Source organism: Ranitomeya imitator, chromosome 1 (genome assembly GCF_032444005.1).
Source record: "Ranitomeya imitator isolate aRanImi1 chromosome 1, aRanImi1.pri, whole genome shotgun sequence".
Classification (NCBI taxonomy): domain Eukaryota; kingdom Metazoa; phylum Chordata; class Amphibia; order Anura; family Dendrobatidae; genus Ranitomeya; species Ranitomeya imitator.
Genome location: NC_091282.1, coordinates 770,340,738 through 770,362,902, shown reverse-complemented (window position 1 = coordinate 770,362,902; position 22,165 = coordinate 770,340,738). Strand labels below are relative to the sequence as shown.

Here is a 22,165-nt window from a genome sequence, read left to right as displayed (position 1 = left end):
GGTGGAGTTAAATAGAGCAGCACCTAACGACTTCACCACATCACCTGAGGAAGGAAACTCAGAAGCCGCAGTACCACTTGTGACCACAGGAGGGAGCTCTGCCACAGAATTCACAACAGCTATCTTATAGAAGACCTGCTGGAAAAAATCCAGCTCATTAACCCTCAAGAGCTAAATTTTGTAACTATTTCCAGGTTCTGTGGCTCCTTCTTCTCCCTTAGTGGCTGGGGGGCATGGAATCTCCTGATCTCCCTCTCACATGTAACTTGTGGTTGATTTCCATCACTGTCTGGGCCCAGAAAACTTCTCTGCACACCCATTCATCATGTTTGTTGGGACTTTAACGGAAATGTAATTCAGGATCTGGAATAAAGTCAGATTTATATGATAAGATCTTGCAGGTTGTGAGGAGTGGTTCTGCGAGCTTCCTTTGCTGTTGGCTAATTATTCACGGTGTAGGAGGTGACGGCCGCCAGGTGCGCACACATCTCACATTAGCACCTACGAGCTTCCAGCTGCTGCATCACAATAATCACCAATGATTAATTAATTAGTGTGGTGGGGTCTGGGATTTATGACGAGACATTGCAACACTGAGCAGTCGCTGCTGCACAAAGCTGCCAGGAACAAAAATCTGAATTCCAACAGACTATGACTAAAGTGGCCAGATGGTTTACTGGCCGGAATATAGTTGATGAGCTAGACTGGAAACAGCACCACCCCTGTTCACAGGTTGTGTCTGGCATTGCATCATTACCTTCTATGGAGTTGAGCCGCAGTACTAGTCATAACCTGTGGTTTCCATTTCTGGAAGACAGCCATGTTTTCATTATTCAATACAAGTTTTTAAAGCAATGCTCTAGTTTAATAAAATGGTTTCTGCTAGAGGAGAGATTTGTGCTTCACTGTTTTTACCTTTAGCCCATCCTTGACTGTACATCTTCTCCACTGTAAAATATAACAGACTTGTGCTAAGTGATGGTAATCTGTGCGCCCCCACTGGTGCTTTACCCCATCTACTTTTCTCCCCAATTGTGGAAAGCGTGAGATTTGAAATGGTGGAAATAATAGTGGCGACATGGCAGAGGCCATCATTTATGTTTCTGCACCTGAGTACAAGACTTATTATTACCTGCTGTACTGCTGACAATGTGAGGTGTTTTCAGGCATCACAACGACCCCTACAATCCGCCATCAGGAAAAGCGTCATGTCTAGGAATGAGCAGACCTGAGGAAGTTTGGGTTCTGGTTCCCAACCCGAACTTTAGTTCAAACATGAACATGAACATGAACCACATTGAAAACAATCGAGATCCGAACTTTGGAGTTGGAAAATTCTCACTCTCCTTCCCCCAAAACTCCGAATATTAAAATGGACTTCAGGGAGAAGTCCATGTTCAGAGTTTAGCACCAGACCTCGTGTCTGGTACAAACCCCGAACTTGAAGTTCAGGTTCTTTCATCTCTAGCTGTGTCATCTCCAGAACGTCTCTCAGTTTCATATGTAAAGAACGTTCCTCGGTTGCAGAGGGATTTACAGATATGGCCTCCTTCATTTATAATCTATTTTCTGACTAATTTTCAGACCCTGATGAGTAACCCATGACTGCAGAGCCATGCTTTCCTTACTTGTTCCTTCTTTTCCCTTCTGTTTTTCCATGAGGAGAATCATGTCAGTTGCTTCTTGTCTGACATGATGTCCGCTTGTTGGTTGAGTGTAAATGTGTGAGTTAATATAGGAAACAAACAATTGGCTTTCTTCAATTTTTTATTAAAATACAAGTTAAGACAATGGCTAACTGATACTTGCTGAAGCACCATATTGTAGAGGTTGGGTTCTGGTCATCTCTATTATTGAGGAGAAGATGAGTGTTGAAGCCAACAGGTCTGAAGGGAAGAAGACAATGCCTGCCGAGGGCAGCAATGATGTGACTCCATCCAGGCAGCAACAGAGAGCTGATCTCTTTCAATGGTGCCCATCATACCCACATCACAGCAGCCGCCCGGCAGGAGCATGGCCTCCTCACCTCTCGGCTCACGATTGGCTTAACGCTCACGTTTCATTTCCCTGTATACATATATTGGTAATATCTTGGCTGGCACAGGATTACGACACCTGTTTGCCAGTGGCCGATTGCTGGTGCATCATATAAAACAAAACAAAGTGATAGCACAGAGAGCAAAATGAAGAGTCTTCTATGAAAGTGGATAATTATAAAAAAATGATATAAAATATACATACTCGTAGATAACTGTCAGCCTGCCCTTAAGGAGATAAATGAGCACGGTGGTGGCACTGGTGCTGGAGGCACTGGTGGTGGTGACATTGGTGCTGGAGGCCGCAGCCAATGTGACTGCTAAGTATCAAGACACCTTTGGTGATTACAGCATAACAGGGACATTGAAATGTCGTATAAAAGTGTAAATTACAAATTACATCCATGTGAACGTGCTCATCATCCAGGCACACACAGTTTTCTTTCAGTCCTGCACCAAAACAACCAGGTTTCCGTCTCTCTCCGTCCGTCCACCTTGCTCAGGTATAGGGATAGAGAGCTGACATGTCGAGCTACAGTAAAACAGAATATGGATACAGCACACAATATACGGCACAGTGTGTCAGTATCTGCTCATATCGCAGGCAGCATGCAAAAAAGCTCTTATCCCTGAATGGCAAAGGTATACGCGGAGAATGATCTGCAGTAGTCACACACAACATGGAGGGGAGTGCCCGGCGTATGACATGTCACCTGGCGCCTAAACGGGAACTCAATCCTTTCCTCAACCTTTCTTTCCACTGTCCTACCCTTGGTGGGCACATGCATTGCTGAGGTATTTGTTATAATGCTCCTAAAGATTCAATGTCCTCTGGAATAAGACTTCCCTCTTAATTAGGAACTGCCATTCCTTGCTGATCCTGCCCTATCGAAACCTTCCTGAAGTTCTGCAAATTTCAAGGAACCATGCTCGGGCAGCATGGGATTAGTAAAATACAGAAGTAATCCATCATGTTCAGACTGTCACTGGCAAGCAATGTAAAGCTATTTATTATAATTTATAGTGAAGATCACTGTCATTTCCTGCAGTGCGATGAGACTGTATGCAGCAAAGTGTGAACAGCTCATTATAGAACACAGGTGAGATTTCTGCAGTAGCACCTCAGCGCGGCTGCAGTAGGTCACCCCACATTACTACTGTCTTACTGTCCTAACATCACCAGATGATTCTGGAGGTCCAATATTGCATACTCCCATCTAATATGGCTGGATGATGTCGAGATCTGTCAGCGATCATCCATTCTGAGCCGTCTATATGGCCATGTAGGTTATAGGAAGCTAACTAAAATGACACCTTGATATCTACAATCCGAAGTCTTATTCCAGAGAAATCCATGTTTTTCTTAGATCTTAACACTTAATTTAAATACTATGGGCTGGACATAGATCTCCATGAGACTCCGCCTCCAGTTTATTTTAAATGAAAAGGGGCGTTACCAGGGAGAGACATGTAGATAAGGAGAGCGAACTGTCAGTCATTGCATATCTCACACTGGTAACACCCCCTTTTATTTAAAATATGCTATGGAGGTGGAATTTCAGGGCGATCTGTTTGGCCTATAGATTTTTTCAGCTCATTTACATATTAAGAAAAACGTGGATTTCTCTGGAATAAGACATCAAATCACAGATATCAGGTTGTATTCAGCTTCCTACAATCTACATAGCCATATAAACGGCTCCGGAGGGATGCTCGCTCACTGTAATGCAGTCGCTCTGTGGGGCCGCTTGCTGGTATCTATAAAGGGAAACCCCACAAAGGAGGGTATATCTGTTGCTTTTGATCCCTGCTTTACAGACTTGTTTTAAGATGTGACATTGAGCCCAGACCATGAATAAGTTTGCAGTAATGGAAGCCTATGATGTAAATCTGCATGTTTGTGGTTTTTATGTCCATGTGTCAGGGCCCTGAGATGCGTGCAGCCCCATGTGTGAGCCCTCAGGACTAAACACCCGCCATTAAGATAGGACTAGTGTTTAATGTCAATATCACCTGTCAAAACCTTGCCTAAAGCTGGTGTCTAATTGATGCCGGAAATGTCATTTTGTGGGGATCAGAGCACATGTGAGACTTATTTATGGCTGTACCTACATGTTCCACACATTAATTAGTAAAACTCCAACTTCCTCCAAAATGATAATAAAAACTACCAGTGAGAATCGTGCCGACCCTTGCTCTTGGGAGCGCATCAATTGTGAGGTAACTGTGTCATGTGTGGATGCTGCCGACTCATGAAAACACAATAAATTATCTGAAGCGACTGGATGAGGTCCACCTGAAGAGTGAAGTAATAAGTCCTGCTGCTTCTCCCTCTTCCTTCTCGATGTCATTCTGTTTCCCAGGATCATGGAAAGGCCACTTGTCTCTCCAACAGCTGTCAAGTGGGGGGGTTTCTTTGATTTCTTTCCCTTCTTGCCTTTATCACACCCTGGTCTTCCTACGTTCTGCCCATACTGCTGTGTATTGCTGTTGAACAAGAGGGATCAGCGGTTTGAGGTCTGCAGAGATGGGGTCATAGTGAGGCTAATGTCACACATCTGGATTGTGACTTTGTGTAGTGTGGTAGTTTTCACGTGTTCATTTCCAAAGTCAAAGGTCTGAAATATCAAGTGTCAACAAGTGTTCCAAGATGGCCGTGCATTGGGTCATCCTCAGGAGTCGTTTCTCCGGGCCCAGCTGTAACCACTTAACCGTTCAGCCTTCTGTCACCAAATGTCTGTTCCAGCCACTGTTGCACTTCATGGAGGTTATAGAAGAAAGGTCCTTTACCTCCCAGATAAACAATTTTTTGCCTTTGCACAATGCATACCCTTTCAAAGGAGACACCATAGGCAACATTGGCATTATTGTCCATACAGTCAGCAACCACCTGGCACTGTGGCGGGAGGGAGTATTTCTCCAGGAGTTTGTTGGCTGCAGCACATCGGTCTTCTTGGTTTCTGTGTTTTTTTACTTCATAGGAGCCCACACCAGGAGCAGCCCAGCCATCCGAGGGATGAGCTTCATCAATGTAGACCAGAAGGAAATCGGCTACATTGGAAAACTCCTCCACCAGCTTGCTGAAGACTGACAGCTGGCTTATGAAGGGGGGTCATGTGGCTGATCCAAAATTGACGACCAAGGGGCGCTCACAGCTGGCAAAGTCTAGAAGGTTACATGGTGCCCCTGGTTTTGCCGAGATGCTACTTGCTTTCTTGCAGGACACATGGATGACATTGGAGTTTGGTGCGTCTCCTCCTAACTTTACCTACAGAAAATGAGAGAAGGGATGACTGTCAGTAACATACAGTGTAAAGCAGAAGAAAATAAAGAACAAAAGGTAAATGCAAATGACAGTAAAACATAAAAACCTAGAAGACTGACGGTAGGAGAGGAGCACATGGATCTTATTCTATTTCTATCTTCATATTGGGATAGATTTCTATCACTACTACTCTGAGTACATTAATATTTTGGAGGTTGCATCTATTTTTCCCTCCAACCAGTTAGTTTTACATTGTGACTCCCTAGTTCTTGTGTTTTAGTTTGGTGTGTTTCACTCCAGAATCCTATTTAAGCATTTCTGTCATTTCGGACATGCGACATTGGTCATAAAGTGTAACCTAGCTGCCTGGGAGCCCCATACATTGCTCACTTCACTTGTATGGCTGATATACAGCCGTGTATGGCAGTGCAGCACAGATGCATAGGATATGCCATCAATTTCAGGTAAGTGGGGCTTTGACACCTACGACCCCCACCAATCAGCAGATATGTCAATACGTCATTGATTCTTAAGTTCTAGGCAACAATACTCATTCACTGGAAGATGATTGTGCAAATCAAATGCTCTCTAATGTGGCATCTTCTGGGATAAGTGGCTCCTGATAAGGTCTGTGATGGCCTTTTTGCTGTGTGTATGTCCGTGGGGTAGGCTGCCACTGATCAGTCAGTATGTATGTCCATGGGGCAGGATGCCGCTGATAATCAGTCAGTGTGTATGTCCGTGGGGTAGGCTGCCGCTGATCATGAGTCAGTATGTATGTCAGTGCGGTAGGATGTCGCTGATCATCAGTCAGCGTGTATGTCCGTGGGGTAGGCTGCCGCTGATCTTCGATCAGTGTGTACGTCAGTGGGGTAGGCGGCTGCTGGTCATCAGTCAGTATGCATGTCAGTGGGGTAAGCGGCCGCTGATCAGTCAGTATGCATGTCAGTGGGGTAGGCGGCTGCTGGTCATCAGTCAGTATGCATGTCAGTAGGGTAGGCGGCCGCTGATCATCCGTCAGTGTTCATGTCAGTGGGTTAGGCTGGTTCTGATCATCCGTCAGTGTGCATGTCAGTGAGGTAGGTGGTCACTGATCATCAGTCAGTGTTCGTGTCAGTGGGTAAGGTGGTCGCTGATCATCAGTCAATGTGCATGTCAGTGGGGTAGGAGGCCGCTGATCATCCATCAATGTGTATGTCAGCGGGTAGGTGGCCGCTCATCTGTCAGATGGCTAGTAAATCTCCAATGCCTGTTTGTGTTCTGTATGTACAGTATTTGGAGCCTTTTCTTTCCACAATAGTCTTATTATTAGCTGTGGACGTGGCTACATGGCCTCTAAGTGGCTCCAACTGTGCTGATATAATTCTGTGTATTATGGCTGAGGCCAGATCTCTGGTCATTGCAGAAGATAAGTCAGGGTCAAAGATTTTACCGGGACCTCTGTGCAGCACACGCTGCCCCCATCATCCCTCTGTAGGACGAAACACCAGGCATTACGGGGGCCCTCTATGCAGCATACGCTGCCCCATCATCCCTCTGTAGGACGATACACCAGGCATTACGGGGGGCCCTCTGTGCAGCACACGCTGCCCCCATCATCATGTAGGACGATATACGAGGCTTGTGGGTACCTACATAGAGCTCTGTGCTTCTGCATCTTCCTGTCTGGACTACGCCAGCAGATGTTTATTTCACTGGTTACATTTTTTTTTTTAATCACTTGTGTATGTTTGTAAGTTTGCACCATCTGTCCCCAAAATGTTCATTCCAGTGACATCCCAAGACCCATAAGAAGGCTGTATGGATGGCGTTTGGAGGGCTGCAGTCACAAATTTACATCATAAAACCTGCACTGATTTTTTTTTTTTTTCTGCAGCATGTGAATGGGCTACAAAAAAAAAATAATAATTTGCATGCATTATGAACTTTTAAGATCCGGCTAAGGCCACGGTCACACCATCAGTATTTGGTCAGTATTTTACCTCAGTATTTGTAAGCCAAAACCAGGAGTGGAACAATTAGAGGAAAAGTATAATAGAAACATATGCAGCACTTCTGTATTTATCACCCACTCCTGGTTTTGGCTTACAGATACTGAGGTAAAATACTGACCAAATACTGAATGTGTGAACGTGGCCTTAATCTTAAAATACTAAGCTTGGATTTGAACTGGTACAAACCCTGCATGGTGGTGCATAACGACTGTATATGAAGCAAACATCTTTATACGCAGATGGCACAGTTCTTCCCCTACAAGCAAGTCTATGAAGTTATACAGATTACTGTACAACTAGGCCCAAAGAATAGGAAGCGCTCGGGACTCAGTGACATAAGAAGAAAACCTAGCCCACCTAGTTCCAGAACAAGAAGATCACAACTAAGCAAAGTTTTAATTTGAGCAAAAATGAAGATGCGTTGTCTGAAAGGGCAACTGGAAGAATTGAGAATGCAGCCGTACATGTGAGCAGAGCGCTGTAAGTAAACATAGTGAGCTTACTTATCATTATGTGCAGAATTAAAGTGTGAAATTGTGTTAAAAAAAAGAGCCACGCTGTAAATATCACTGGAGCCTGCAGCGGCCGGACATACTTCATTACCACCTACTAAACATAAAGAAAAGTGCAATGTGCTGGAGAGAATTCTGCTCCACACGACAAGTCATTAGGTTTCCAGCCTTGATACAAGAATGGATGGAAGGGCTCAGTGTGACAGGAAAGCCGCTGTCATATAATAGGTTAATATTTATTACTGAAATCAAGCCAGAAATATCAGCTAGTAAATTCACATCATTACTGGGAGGGACAAGCCCCTAAATCTGTCTGTGCACCTGGCGTCTCCCAGGCAAACTCCAGCACAAGGTCAGCGTGCGGGGAATGAGCGGTTCGATCCCACCCCATTGCTATGGCCCTGCGGTGGGCAGAGATCTGATCTGTCAGTGGCACCACACGTATCGGTCGCTCCACAATTATTCCTATGTGTTGGATCTTTCCCTCTAGTTGGGAACACTTGGACAATGCTGCTGTTTTACTGCAATGATTGCACATTGACTTTGCTGGATACATGCACCAAATGCTGGAGCAAATAGTCACATCTAGTCCTATTATTATGTGTTTAGAACAGGGTTTGTGCCGTACTCTAAAAGAGAGACTGGATTCATGACCAGAAACAACTTGTAGCTTTAACTATAGTAACGTTTATGAAATATTAGGTGTCAAAAAGTCCAAAGGTAAGTCACCCAAGAGACCAATACCTAAAGATGTACCAAACGTAGCATCCAGCATAGACTATACTCAGTAGGTAATATGGCCTAACAATACATGGGATAGGATAACCTGGAGAAGACGAGCTTCATTATTCCTGATAGTTGGACATGGAGATGGGATCCCCCATAATCAGTACTACCTTGTATGACACAGAGAGTGGAAAATCCAGACTTCAAGTCAACATCTCTTCAGCCAAGAGCCGTGGTTCCTGAAGCTTGGTGGTGAGAAGTGCCTAATAAGAGTCAGATATATTTTCTACCTGGGGAGAAGCTCATCATCGTCAACTCATAGGGTATGTGCAGATATTGAGTAAAATTTCTGCATCTATTGGCAGGAAAAAGGCAGCTGCAAAAACGCGTGTTTTGGTGCATTTTGATTGATTTGAGTGAAGTCAATGGTGAAAGAACTCTGGCCAAACGCACAGAGAATTGACGCTGAAGATCATTTTCTGCAAGTTAAAAATACTCCACATGTGCGTGAAACATCAGGTTTCTCATTCACTTTGCTGGCATCAGGTTTTGTCACAGATCCGAACACAAAAAAAAAATCAGACAAAAACGCACCAAATCTGCAACGTGTGCACACAGACGAATTGATATACAGATTTGTGCTCTCAGTACCATTTTTGGAATCGAAAATTATATTTCAAGACTATCTTTATTTTTCGCCCATATAGGATGTCAAATTAATTTTGCCTGTCTTAGATGATTCTTTATTACCTCGTATTCTAGGTAAGCTATCAGAAATACTGTAGACCAGACCTGGGCAAAGTGTGGCCCGTGGACCGAGACAGCCGTGGGGCTGGAAATCCGAGGTCCACGGACATGGTGCTTGCACAATGGGGGTGACATGGTGCTGCACGTGGGGGGGGGGGGGGGGGTCACATGGTGCTGCACGTGGGAGATGACTTGGTGCTGCATTTGGGGGGTGACATGGTGCTGCAAATGGGGTGTGACAGACATGGTGCTGCACATGGGGGATGATGGTGCTGCACATGAGGGGGTGACACAGTGCTGAACGTGGGGGAGTGACACGGTGCTGCACGTGGGGGGTGACACGGTGCTGCACGTGGGGGGTGACACGGTGCTGCACGTGGGGGGTGACACGGTGCTGCACGTGGGGGGTGACACGGTGCTGCACGTGGGGGGGTGACACGGTGCTGCACATGGGGGGGTGACACGGTGCTGCACATGGGGGGGTGACACGGTGCTGCACATGGGGGGACATGATGCACATCTTGCTGCATATGGCGGCGACATGCAGTGTATATAGGAAGGCTATGTTGGGCTCATACATTGTATATAGGGAGGCTGTATGGGGCTCATACAGTGTATATAGGGAGGCTGTGTGGGGCTCATACAGTGTATATAGGGAGGCTGTGTGGGGCTCATACAGTGTATATAGGGAGGCTGTGTGGGATCGGTGCTACATATAGTGGGCTGTTGGGGCTCTTATACGATATAAGGGGATGTCAACATATTTAATTCTGCTCAATATTAAGTGTTACAATTAATAATAATAAAATCAATAATATAATAATTATAATATATCAATATTAATATTGAGCAGAATTAATTTCGGCATATTGGTTCGGGCCTCCACAACAATCACGGTCTCTCATGTGGCCACTCGGGAAAATTAATTGCCCACCCCTGCTGTAGACTCAAGTTACTATCCATTTATGAGAATCTGAAATAAAAAAATAAGGCTGAATGCCATCTACTGGCTCTCAGAAATGTTCTTTGTATTATTCAGACTCTACATGAAGATCTAGGAAGCAAGATGGTGGTCTAGCTCAGCCCCAAGGGACATAAACCACGCAGGGACACCATTGCTGGATGGATTGAGTCCTACTGGGTGATGTTAGAGGTTAAATTGGGCTCCAAGAAGAGAGATAAAGAAGTCTAAATACCGAATCTGTTCTATGGTAAAATGAATTCCACTGACCACTTGGAAATATTATTGATGAATGTCATACAGTGGGGCAAAAAAGTATTTAGTCAGTCAGCAATAGTGTAAGTTCCACCACTTAAAAAGATGAGAGGCGTCTGTAATTTACATCATAGGTAGACCTCAACTATGGGAGATAAACTGAGAAAAAAAAATCCAGAAAGTCACATTGTCTGTTTTTTTAACAATTTATTTGCATATTATGGTGGAAAATAAGTATTTGGTCAGAAACAAACAATCAAGATTTCTGGCTCTCACAGACCTGTAACTTCTTCTTTAAGAGTCTCCTCTTTCCTCCACTCATTACCTGTAGTAATGGCACCTGTTTAAACTTGTTATCAGTATAAAAAGACGCCTGTGCACACCCTCAAACAGTCTGACTCCAAACTCCACTATGATGAAGACCAAAGAGCTGTCAAAGGACACCAGAAACAAAATTGTAGCCCTGCACCAGGCTGGGAAGACTGAATCTGCAATAGCCAACCAGCTTGGAGTGAAGAAATCAACAGTGGGAGCAATAATTAGAAAATGGAAGACATACAAGACCACTGATAATCTCCCTCGATCTGGGGCTCCACGCAAAATCCCACCCCGTGGGGTCAGAATGATCACAAGAACGGTGAGCAAAAATCCCAGAACCACGCGGGGGGACCTAGTGAATGAACTGCAGAGAGCTGGGACCAATGTAACAAGGCCTACCATAAGTAACACACTATGCCACCATGGACTCAGATCCTGCAGTGCCAGACGTGTCCCACTGCTTAAGCCAGTACATGTCCGGGCCCGTCTGAAGTTTGCTAGAGAGCATTTGGATGATCCAGAGGAGTTTTGGGAGAATGTCCTATGGTCTGATGAAAACAAACTGGAACTGTTTGGTAGAAACACAACTTGTCGTGTTTGGAGGAAAAAGAATACTGAGTTGCATCCATCAAACACCATACCTACTGTAAAGCATGGTGGTGGAAACATCATGCTTTGGGGCTGTTTCTCTGCAAAGGGGCCAGGACGACTGATCCGGGTACATGAAAGAATGAATGGGGCCATGTATCGTGAGATTTTGAGTGCAAACCTCCTTCCATCAGCAAGGGCATTGAAGATGAAACGTGGCTGGGTCTTTCAACATGACAATGATCCAAAGCACACCGCCAGGGCAACGAAGGAGTGGCTTCGTAAGAAGCATTTCAAGGTCCTGGAGTGGCCTAGCCAGTCTCCAGATCTCAACCCTATAGAAAACCTTTGGAGGGAGTTGAAAGTCCGTGTTGCCAAGCGAATAGCCAAAAACATCACTGCTCTAGAGGAGATCTGCATGGAGGAATGGGCCAACATACCAACAACAGTGTGTGGCAACCTTGTGAAGACTTACAGAAAACGTTTGACCTCTGTCATTGCCAACAAAGGATATATTACAAAGTATTGAGATGAAATTTTGTTTCTGACCAAATACTTATTTTTCACCATAATATGCAAATAAATTGTTAAAAAAACAAACAATGTGATTTTCTGGATTTTTTTTTCTCAGTTTGTCTCCCATAGTTGAGGTCTACCTATGATGTAAATTACAGACGCCTCTCATCTTTTTAAGTGGTGGAACTTGCACTATTGCTGACTGACTAAATACTTTTTTGCCCCACTGTATGTTTTCCGGACAGAATGTCAGAATACAATATTGGCAAAGTTGACAACAACCACAAAAGAACTCGTACAGTAGAACTCCTCTTCCCTATCTAGCTGTTTCACAGTGGGTGTAGCGTCCACAGGGATAAAATGTGTCATAAAGGTAGTTCTACTCAAGTTACAGGCTCTAAAGGGGGTCACCGTGTTTTCCCGCTAGGCCGCAAGCCTTTCTCACAAAATCAATGAAAGCTTGGCCGGCCTCCGTCCCATCTGCTGCACCGCCCCAGATCGAACCCTGTACCGTAGGAAGTAACGTTCTGTTGAAGAGCACACAGTCTTCATTCTCTTGCGGGTGGTATGGTGTCATCCGATACTTATCAACTGAATAGGCTGTGTAATTCTTCCATTACCTTCCTTTGGAAGCAGGTCCCTTGGTTCAAATGTATCCTCTTCAGGAACAGATATATGCTAATGAATTCCCCAACATATGGCCCTGGCCACAGTCTCAGTTGTCTGGTCCTTGATTGGAGTCACCACTGCGAACTTAATGAAATGATCGGTTATCACCAGACAATATTCGTAGCCATTATGAGACGTCCCTTTATTAGGTAGTTGACCATTAATAATTCCAGGGGTGCAGAGGTCTGAATTACTTGGGTAAGGGCTCTCTGTTTTGGAGGTTTGACCAACTAACATCGTTGGCAGACCTCTTCCATCTTTTGACATAGTTGAGGCCAATACACCAGATGCTGCAGCCACCGGAAGGACTTTTCAAGACCAAATTGGGTGCCTTTCTCGTGGGATTCCTTGGCCAGGTTTACCGCTATCCTCTATGGGATCACTACTTGCTAGGTGATGCCAAACACTTGAGTTAGCTGGATTCTTCAGTAGAGCAAACTATTTTTCATGAAGCCTTTTCCATTGCTCCAGGATCTGGCAGACAAAACCATTATTTCCTCCCTCTTTGGTTTCTATCCTAGAGTGACCCATTTCAGTAATTTTGCTAATTCAGGGTCAGACTTCTGCAGTTGCACCCACTCGTCCTTCAGGCAGCTTAGGATCTGAGTAAGTTTTGGTTCCTCCCCTGCTTCTTGGGTGGCTACTGCAGCTGCCCCAAAATGATTGCAGTCAGGGATTCCATCACTCTTCAGCTCCCTATCTGCAACCCTCTTTAGGCACTCCTGAGTCCCCTGTGACAATGCATCTGCATGTGCGTTCTCAGACTTTGACCGACTAGAGATCTTGTACGAGTATTTGGACATTCTTGAAACCCACCTCTGTTCCAATGAGCCCAACTTTGCATTCTCCAGTTGGGTGAGGGGATTGTTATCCTTTCATACATGTACTAGCGTTCCCGACAAAGTAAAAAGTCATCTCCAGTGCTGATTAAGGATAAAACCTCATCTTTATTATTGTAAGTCTTTGTATAAAACCAGACAGACAGCCATACCACTGATAACCTTGAGCATAAAACCTTGAGCATAAACCGACGCATTTCGATTAAAATGTCTTATTCATGGTCTCATGGTCCCAACAGGTAATCCACACATTTTTCAATCTTGGGCCACACCAGTGCCAGCAATTCCAACTTGAACAAGCTGTAATTATCATGTTTCTTTTCAGAGTCCTTCAGCGACTGGCTGGCAAAGGCAATCACCCTTTCGCTCCATTCTTGTACCTGAGCCAACATTGTCCCTAACACATACAGGCTTCCAGTGTTGTATGAAGGGCTGGGAGAAAATGGCGTATGCCAAGATGGGGGCATTGGTCAGGGCCAGCTTCAGTGCCCTGAAAGCTTCCTCTTGCCTGGGACCCCACCGGATCAGCTGTTGCTTGGTCCCTAACTCTGTTCCTCTTAATAACTCAGTGCCACAGTTTTGGAAAAGCTCTTCATAGGTCTTGTGTAGTACCCAGACAGCCACAAGAACGCTCTCAGCTCCATTAGTGTTGTAGACGTAGGCCATTATTGTACTGCAGCTACTTTCTCCATGATAGGATAGACCTCTGTGCTGGAGACTGTTTGCCCCAGATACTTATCTCCCTCTGAAACAAGTGACACTTCCTAGGCTTTATCTTCAGTCCATGCCTCTGGAGTCATTCCAACCTGACAGATGGTCTTTGAAGGTGGCAGAGTAAATGATGTCATCAAGATATATATCAAGTTTCTTCAAAGTTGAGGAATCTGAGGCACCTTTCCATCAGGCGTTGAAACATTCCAGGTGCAGTAGTTAACCAGATCAGCATCCAGTTGAACTCTTAACATCTCCAGAGGAAAGATGAGGACAGTGTTCGGTCTGTCCTTAGCAGCTAAGGGGACCAGCCAATAGCCACTGACCAGATGAAGGGACAAGAAGTATTTGGCCTTGCCTAAGGTGTTAAGGGATTCTTCTATCCTTAGCAGTGGGTAAGAGTCTCGTACGGTGCAGGCATTCAGTTGTCATTAGTCCCTGCAGAATCTCAATGTCCCATCCGTCTTCTGAATCAGTGCAATGGGTGCAGCCCAGGGGGCGTCAGACATTGTGAGATCTTTTGGGATTATGTGCACTCGAGCCACTTCCTTTCAGGGAGTTAACTGTAATCTTGTTCCACTTGGGTTGATACAGCGCACAGGTACGCATTTTTGACGCACGGTGGCAAGGCTGCAGGTAACTAGCAATCCCTCTGTGGGTTCAATTTGTAGTTCACTTGTTCCAATGACACATGGGCCTGTACTGGCAAGGTGAGCACAGCCTGCCCCACTGGTAGCTTTCAGGGGTACTACCACTTTGCCGAGGCACTGGGAGGCGGCTTTTAACCTCTGAATCTGGCCGACTCATACAAGCTGCTGGAACACTTTCTTGCTAACATTGTCTGGCTACACAGACCCAGCTATTTCTTTGTCATTCGTCAGCCATGAACAGTCAAACTTCTTTCAAGACAATCATTTCCAGGGTCACAATGGGTTCCCCCCTCGAGGGCCTTTCACTAATATGATCCCTTTCTTGTCCAGATCTTTCCTGCACACTTGTATGGACATTTATACTACTCCAGCCACAGTAATAAGCAGCTGGTTAGCAGCCACCAGTCAGATGGTTTCTGGAGTGGGCGAAGTCTGCGAAGTAGCCCCAAAAGTGTTATTCTGGCATAACAGTCGCCTGGGACCCAGTGTCCATCAAACAGCAGATGCGTTGCCCATTGAACTTGGCCCATGTAGTAGGTCTTTAAGAAACTATATCTTCAGAGTCTTCATACCCTCTTTCAGGCTTGTGAAGCCTCACGGCGTGCTCCTTGACTGTTGGGCACGTTAATTTAATGGACGTTTCCTCCGTTTTCTTTCCTGAGTTGGACAGTTCCAGAAATGTCCCCTTCCGCCACAAGCCTAGTATTCTACCCCACGTTCTTCTGATGGATTGTGTGTCTGAGGCTGTTGACCACAGGGAGGAAGACATTCTAGCTCTGACTTCCCTTCATATCGGGCCATAGGGCCAGACGTTGTGGTGTTAGCAGGGGGTCTCCTAATAGTGTGTAATTCCCTTCTGATGTCCCGGATCTCCTGTCATAGTTCTCGGGTCCAGTCCTCTTAAGTATTGGATGACTCAGAGATGGACACTTCATGGCTCCAGACCATACAAGTCAGGACACAATCCTCTCGTCCTCGCACCCTTGTCTGCACCCCGACAGCTCATATTGGGGTGGGAGCGTAGGTGTTCCTTCAGGGCCTGTATCGAGTAGGGGTCTCATGCTCGCCACAAGTTGATCCCTCAGCACCCCATCTTATTGGCACCAAACTGACTCCCGCCTTGTCACTCTGGTCTTTTAGACTGAAGAGCTGTCACCTGACCCGGTGCTCCCTTTGGACCCGTCCTTCCTGCAACACTTCTTCTTTCTTCTGGTTCCGTTTGAGCAGTAGGTGGCAGTCTCTGATCACAAATGGTGTACACCCCTGGGGAATCTCATCTTCAATTGTACACTCTCTCTTGCACACAGTCAGCAACAAAAATGTCAACTTTGGATGGATAGGACGTATGTGATCCGTGTATTTGGTGCAGATCTTCAGCTTGGGCTGCACTATAGAATTGGCTGGCGTGTTTCCCGGCTGTGCAGCACATGTTTTCAGCTGAGGTTTAGTGGCTGTATGCACTTGGACGGCATTATTGTGGACATCTGTTTTCATTGTCTGTTATTGTAGTCAGATTCATTGTTGTAAAGTGGCGACCGTTGATCTATTCTACGTGGTCTTATCTATATTGTGAATCCTCTCACTTCACTCTCCATCCTGTGTAAACCACCTAATAACATGGCTGTTAAGAAGCAACAACGCAGGTGCAATGTAAAACAGCAGGACTACAAACCCATTTATTTTCTTTGCTTGTCTGATTTTGGCTGGTATGTCCACATGAAAATTGCAGACTCTTAGTAGTTTTCTTTCTGGCATATTACTCCTATTAGTTTTGCTTCTCTGCTCATAGGAGGATTTGATGTAACTGCTCTCCAGGTCCTGGGTTAGTGGATGAGCTCTGTCCAATGTGACTCAGCCATCAGCTGCTCGGTCGCTGACCCCAAAGCATGGCCAAACCATTTCCATCTGACTCTCCTTTCTTGGCTTGTGAGCGACGTTCTGTTCTCACGCTTCACACGGGCTTTGGAAAACTTTTGTGAGAAAAGCACTTAAAAGTTTACGGCATCGTAAACACCAAAGCCATTGGCACTCACCATTTCATGCTCATTTTTTCCTGCTTATGCAATGTTTTCCTGTATCCTGATTGCATTTGGCTTCTTACCCCTGAGGATACTTGGATTCTGGGTTACGCTACAATATTATTCATCAAGGGGCTGGGGAGAATATAGAACGCCTCTCCATATTGCGATCATTTACCGATAAGACAGAGATCAGAATTCTGGCTGTTTGCAGGTTATTTTTTTTCTGACCTTTCTGTCAGTCGTTGACCTCAGATAAGTAGAAAACCAAGGTCCTGCGGCGAATGCAACAAACTATCCGAAAAGTAATGTGAGAATATCAAACTGGTAATAGGAAATGCTAAATATTTTCCGCTTATCCATTTTTTTATTGATCGAAATAATAATTAAATAATTTGCGGCTGATGTTTTAGCAACTTTTCAGAATATTTCTGTAAAACATTTCTATCTATTTCAGGAGTGACAGGAATACAAGATTACTTTCTGCCATTTGTACCTGTGTCACCTGGCTGATATCTTGTTATAAATAGTGTGTGTGGTTTTGTTTTATTTTTAAGACTAATAAGACTAACTCAACTTAACCATAAGTGCTGGGTTTTTCGCTTAGAAGACAATTGTGTTTGATGCAAAGAATGAAGCCAAATGTTCTGTTCCCCATCGCTCCACTCCAGCGGTCACAGCTCCGTACAGTAACCTGTCCCACTGACTTCAGCCGCTTTCACCGGATCATGGTCACATCTTGAGCCGCCCTTTCTTGATCATGAGTTGATGGAGACATGCCGGTTACTTGTGCCTGGTGTCCTTTTTACTTTTTTTAATTGTTTTTCCCTTGCGTTGAATAATGTATATTCCAGAAACACATTTTTGGGAATCTAGAGTTTCAGACGCACCGCACAGTCCAAAACGCCGACCAAGAAAGTCTAAACTGGAACACACATGAGAAGCCGGGGCTACTGGTGCTCCTTCACAGACCGCAGAAAGAGCTGGAAAGATTTCCTCTGTACCAGAGAAACACCTGTATCACTTCTCGGGGAAATGTAGAAATATGTATCGGGACCAAGTCATAAATTACTTGGTGGAGTATTACATGTGGTGCACAAGTGACAAATTGCTCAAACTTCCATCTATAACAGAATGGAAAGCAAAACAGCACAGAGCGGCTCTCTGGTAACGGTGTGTTCCCGAGCCCAGACACTCCACCACATGTTCTCTTTATCAGCTGGGATTTGGACATTTCTGCAGAAAAGGTTTTTTTCCCCCTTTTGCACACACATTCAGCACTAATCCAAAGCAGACGGATCTGCCCAAGGGGAGCTCTTGTACAGCTGGCAGGTTCACTATGGTTTAGTCATTCCCTGGAGACACTCTGGATCTTGCCCATTAATGAATGCCAAGAGATTACTCGAGAACACCATAAGAAATAAAGTAACATTACGCCTTGCATCTCCACCCATTGCAACAAGTTATGTACAAATTGTATTTTCCCTTATTCAGCAAATACGTGGTAAAAATAAACCACAAGAGAAAAATTACAATCTCAGCCTGCGGAATGGCAAGCCTTTACTGCTGGCATGGAAGAACATATTCTCTTTTCACCTTTCGCGCTGCCAGATTTCTCAAGGAAATCAAACAAACTGTCTGCTCCTCTACTGGTAGGTGCGCTGACCGGCTCTGCACCATCGCCCCAGCCTCCCACACGTGGCAGCGCAGCATGAATGGAGACCTATGACGTTGGCATGTGTTGGACGCCAGATCATCCCGAATATTAATCCACCTCCTGTTTGGTGTTTCGCTGGACCCAGAGCGCATGATCTTCTCTTGAATGAGTGGTGTACTTGCCAGTGAGAGGCACGCAGTCACATAAAGCCTTTCTGGCAAACCTGGTACTATCAGCTGTGCGATGGGACACTTATAGCCGACGCTAGGAGATGGACAGCACCATAGAAACGTCATACTCAATCTCACAGCATACATTACAGTCTGCATCTTGAGATGGTTCTGATGACGTTGTCATCCTGCCCATCATTAGCTACAAATACAAGAACATTCCTACTCCGGTGGGCAATGAAGGATCTAAAGGTGCCCAGCGGTGCCCTGGCTGCCAGATATAACATTGCACTTGTCAGTTCTGCATTGTGGCCTCTTCTTCATGAGGACACTTGGTTCTGTCTGAATTTTGTACTCCTGTGTTTGTCATTTACTTATTCCTTCGGGTGGAATTTCCATAGAAAACAACACCCCAAAAAAATTAACCGAGCAGCAAATTTCTGGAGGAATCCACTAATTAAATTGTTCATTCATGCACTCAAAACCTTGTGTTTCCAGAGCAGTTTAGTAAAACTGCCCAGGCAATAAAGTCCTGCAGCTGCAGTAATGATTGATCAGATGTGTGCACCAGCAGAGGGCAGTATTGATATATGATGACCTGATGCCAGCTGTAGGTGGCACAACATAGGGATTGTTTACAACAGCACCTCTTCATTCTGCAGGACTCTTCTCAGTACAGATGTGCCCACCGCCAAAAGCGCGGATGCGCCCACTGACGACAGCTTGGATGTGCCCACTGACGACAGCTTTGATGTGCCCATCGACGAAAGCGCGGCTGCACCCATCGACGACAGCTTGGAAGTGCCCGACGTTAGCGCGGATGCGCCCACCGACGACAGCTTGGAAGCGCCCGATGTCAGCGCGGATGCGCCCACCGACGACAGCTTGGGAGTGCCCGACGTCAGCGCGGATGAGCCCACTGACGACAGTGCGGATGAGCCCACTGACGACAGTGCGGATGAGCCCACTGACGACAGTGCGGATGAGCCCACTGACGACAGTGCGGATGCGCCCAACGACAACTTGGAAGCGCCCGACGTCAGCATGAATGCGCCCACCGACGACAGCTTGGGAGTGCCCGACGTCAGCGCGGATGAGCCCACTGACGACAGTGCGGATGAGCCCACTGACGACAGTGCGGATGCGCCCAACGACAACTTGGAAGCGCCCACCGACGACAGCTTGGGAGCGCCCGACGTCAGCGCAGATGAGCCCACCGACGACAGTGCGGATGCGCCCAACGACAGCTTGGAAGCGCCGGCGTCAGCGCGGATGCACCCACCGACGACAGCTTGGGAGCGCCCGACGTCAGCGCGGATGAGCCCACCGACGACAGTGCAGATGTGCCCGACGACAGCTTGGAAGCGCCCGACGTCAGCATGGATGCGCCCACCGACGACAGTGCGGATGCGCCCACCGACGACAGTGCGGATGATGTGCACTTTGTGGAAAGCAAAATCCCTACAGATTCCACCAGGGGAAAGGTTTTGGTGGCCGTGGTAACGTTGTCTCCAGAGAGGGTCTAATGTTCACCTGCCAAGTGTCAGTCATGAAATCCTCGCAATGTCACATCTCACTGCCCCTCTTCATGTAAATCAATACACTCAGCATGCAATAAAATGCAATGTCTAAGCACGTGACAGCTCTCTGACACACGGCGAACATGCGGCGGCCGCACCGGACTCTGCCTAGAAGCGGCGCCGGTCATACCTGCTTGTAGGCGTCCAATAGGAAGCTGTTCCAGACGCAGCGCAGCCCCTCCGGGGTGAGCATCCGCCGCCACGGGCTCTGCCGGGAGCGGGAGCGGTTCAGCTGCAGGAGCACGTGCTTCACCAGCACCACAGAGTCATAGAGAGCCAGGAAGAGGCAGTTAGAGACGAAGCCGGGCAGGATCTGCAGAGTGATGAGCAGGTCCACACTGAGCAGCCCCATCACTGAGGGCGCTCCAGCTGAGCAGGTGTCTGCAGCGCTGCTGTCCTTCCAGGGGATCGTCTGCAGCGCTGCTGTCCTTCCAGGGGGGTCTGTACCACTGCTGTCCTTCCACAGGAGCGTCTGCAGCGTGACTTCACCTCAGCTGCTTCCTCTCATTGCCTTTAGGAAAAAGTTTCTGAACTTTGTCGGACCAGGTGGATTTTTTTCAGCTGTTAGAAGCTGCACTCCCCTTTCTTTCTCTCTCCCCTTTCTTTCTCTCTCCTTCCCTCCCTCCTCCGCTGTCTCTGCCTCTCCGCTGTCTCTTTTTGTCCCCAGGTTTCCCCTCTGCCTCCCTCCCCTTGCTCTAGTCCTTTTATACAGTCCCGGGCTAATTGCTGCAATAAGAGAAATGAAAAACCCTAATCTTCCTGTGATCTGCTCTTTGACGTCAGGGGAGGAGAGGGCATTAGTGCTGGGGATGCTCTGAATAGGGAAAGAGCCGCTCAAAAACTTGCAAGGCGGGACTGTTACTAAAGGAGAGGAGCAGAACGACTCCTCCTTCATCATCTCACAACTTCTCAGGCAGCAGCTGGCGGTGCTTTACCTGGCTGCCAGAGGGTGGAGAGCTTCACCTATGTGTCCAGCCTGTGTGCACCCTGCTACCTGCACTCCACACCTGATCTGAGCCCCTCTGTCCTGTGCACCCTGCTACCTGCACTCCACACCTGATCTCTGAGCCCCTCTGTACTATGCACCCTGCTATCTGCACTCCACACCTGATCTCTGAGCCCCTCTGTACTATGCACCCTGCTACCTGCACTCCACACCTGATCTCTGAGCCCCTCTGTACTATGCACCCTGCTATCTGCACTCCACACCTGATCTCTGAGCCCCTCTGTACTATGCACCCTGCTATCTGCACTCCACACCTGATCTCTGAGCCCCTCTGTACTATGCACCCTGCTATCTGCACTCCACACCTGATCTCTGAGCCCCTCTGTACTGTGCACCCTGCTACCTGCACTCCACACCTGATCTGAGCCCCTCTGTACTATGCACCCTGCTACCTGCACTCCACACCTGATCTCTGAGCCCCTCTGTACTATGCACCCTGCTATCTGCACTCCACACCTGATCTCTGAGCCCCTCTGTACTGTGCACCCTGCTACCTGCACTCCACACCTGATCTGAGCCCCTCTGTCCTGTGCACCCTGCTATCTGCACTCCACACCTGATCTCTGAGCCCCTCTGTACTGTGCACCCTGCTACCTGCACTCCACACCTGATCTCTGAGCCCCTCTGTACTATGCACCCTGCTATCTGCACTCCACACCTGATCTCTGAGCTCCTCTGTACTGTGCACCCTGCTACCTGCACTCCACACCTGATCTCTGAGCCCCTCTGTACTATGCACCCTGCTATCTGCACTCCACACCTGATCTCTGAGCCCCTCTGTACTGTGCACCCTGCTACCTGCACTCCACACCTGATCTGAGCCCCTCTGTCCTGTGCACCCTGCTATCTGCACTCCACACCTGATCTCTGAGCCCCTCTGTACTGTGCACCCTGCTACCTGCACTCCACACCTGATCTCTGAGCCCCTCTGTACTATGCACCCTGCT

General features: G+C 46.8%; 1 protein-coding gene across 1 annotated transcript; it reads right to left on the bottom strand.

Annotated features, from left to right (window-relative positions):
- Positions 1-1,754: 1,754 nt before the first annotated feature.
- Positions 1,755-20,890, bottom strand: DIO2 (iodothyronine deiodinase 2). The gene is made up of 2 exons (XM_069735757.1): positions 20,343-20,890; positions 1,755-5,304 (listed from the first exon to the last, which is right to left on the bottom strand). Exons 1-2 carry the CDS (start codon positions 20,562-20,564, stop codon positions 4,744-4,746), a joined length of 783 nt encoding a protein of 260 aa, XP_069591858.1. The 5' UTR covers positions 20,565-20,890; the 3' UTR covers positions 1,755-4,743.
- Between the last annotated feature and the right edge of the window lie 1,275 nt (positions 20,891-22,165).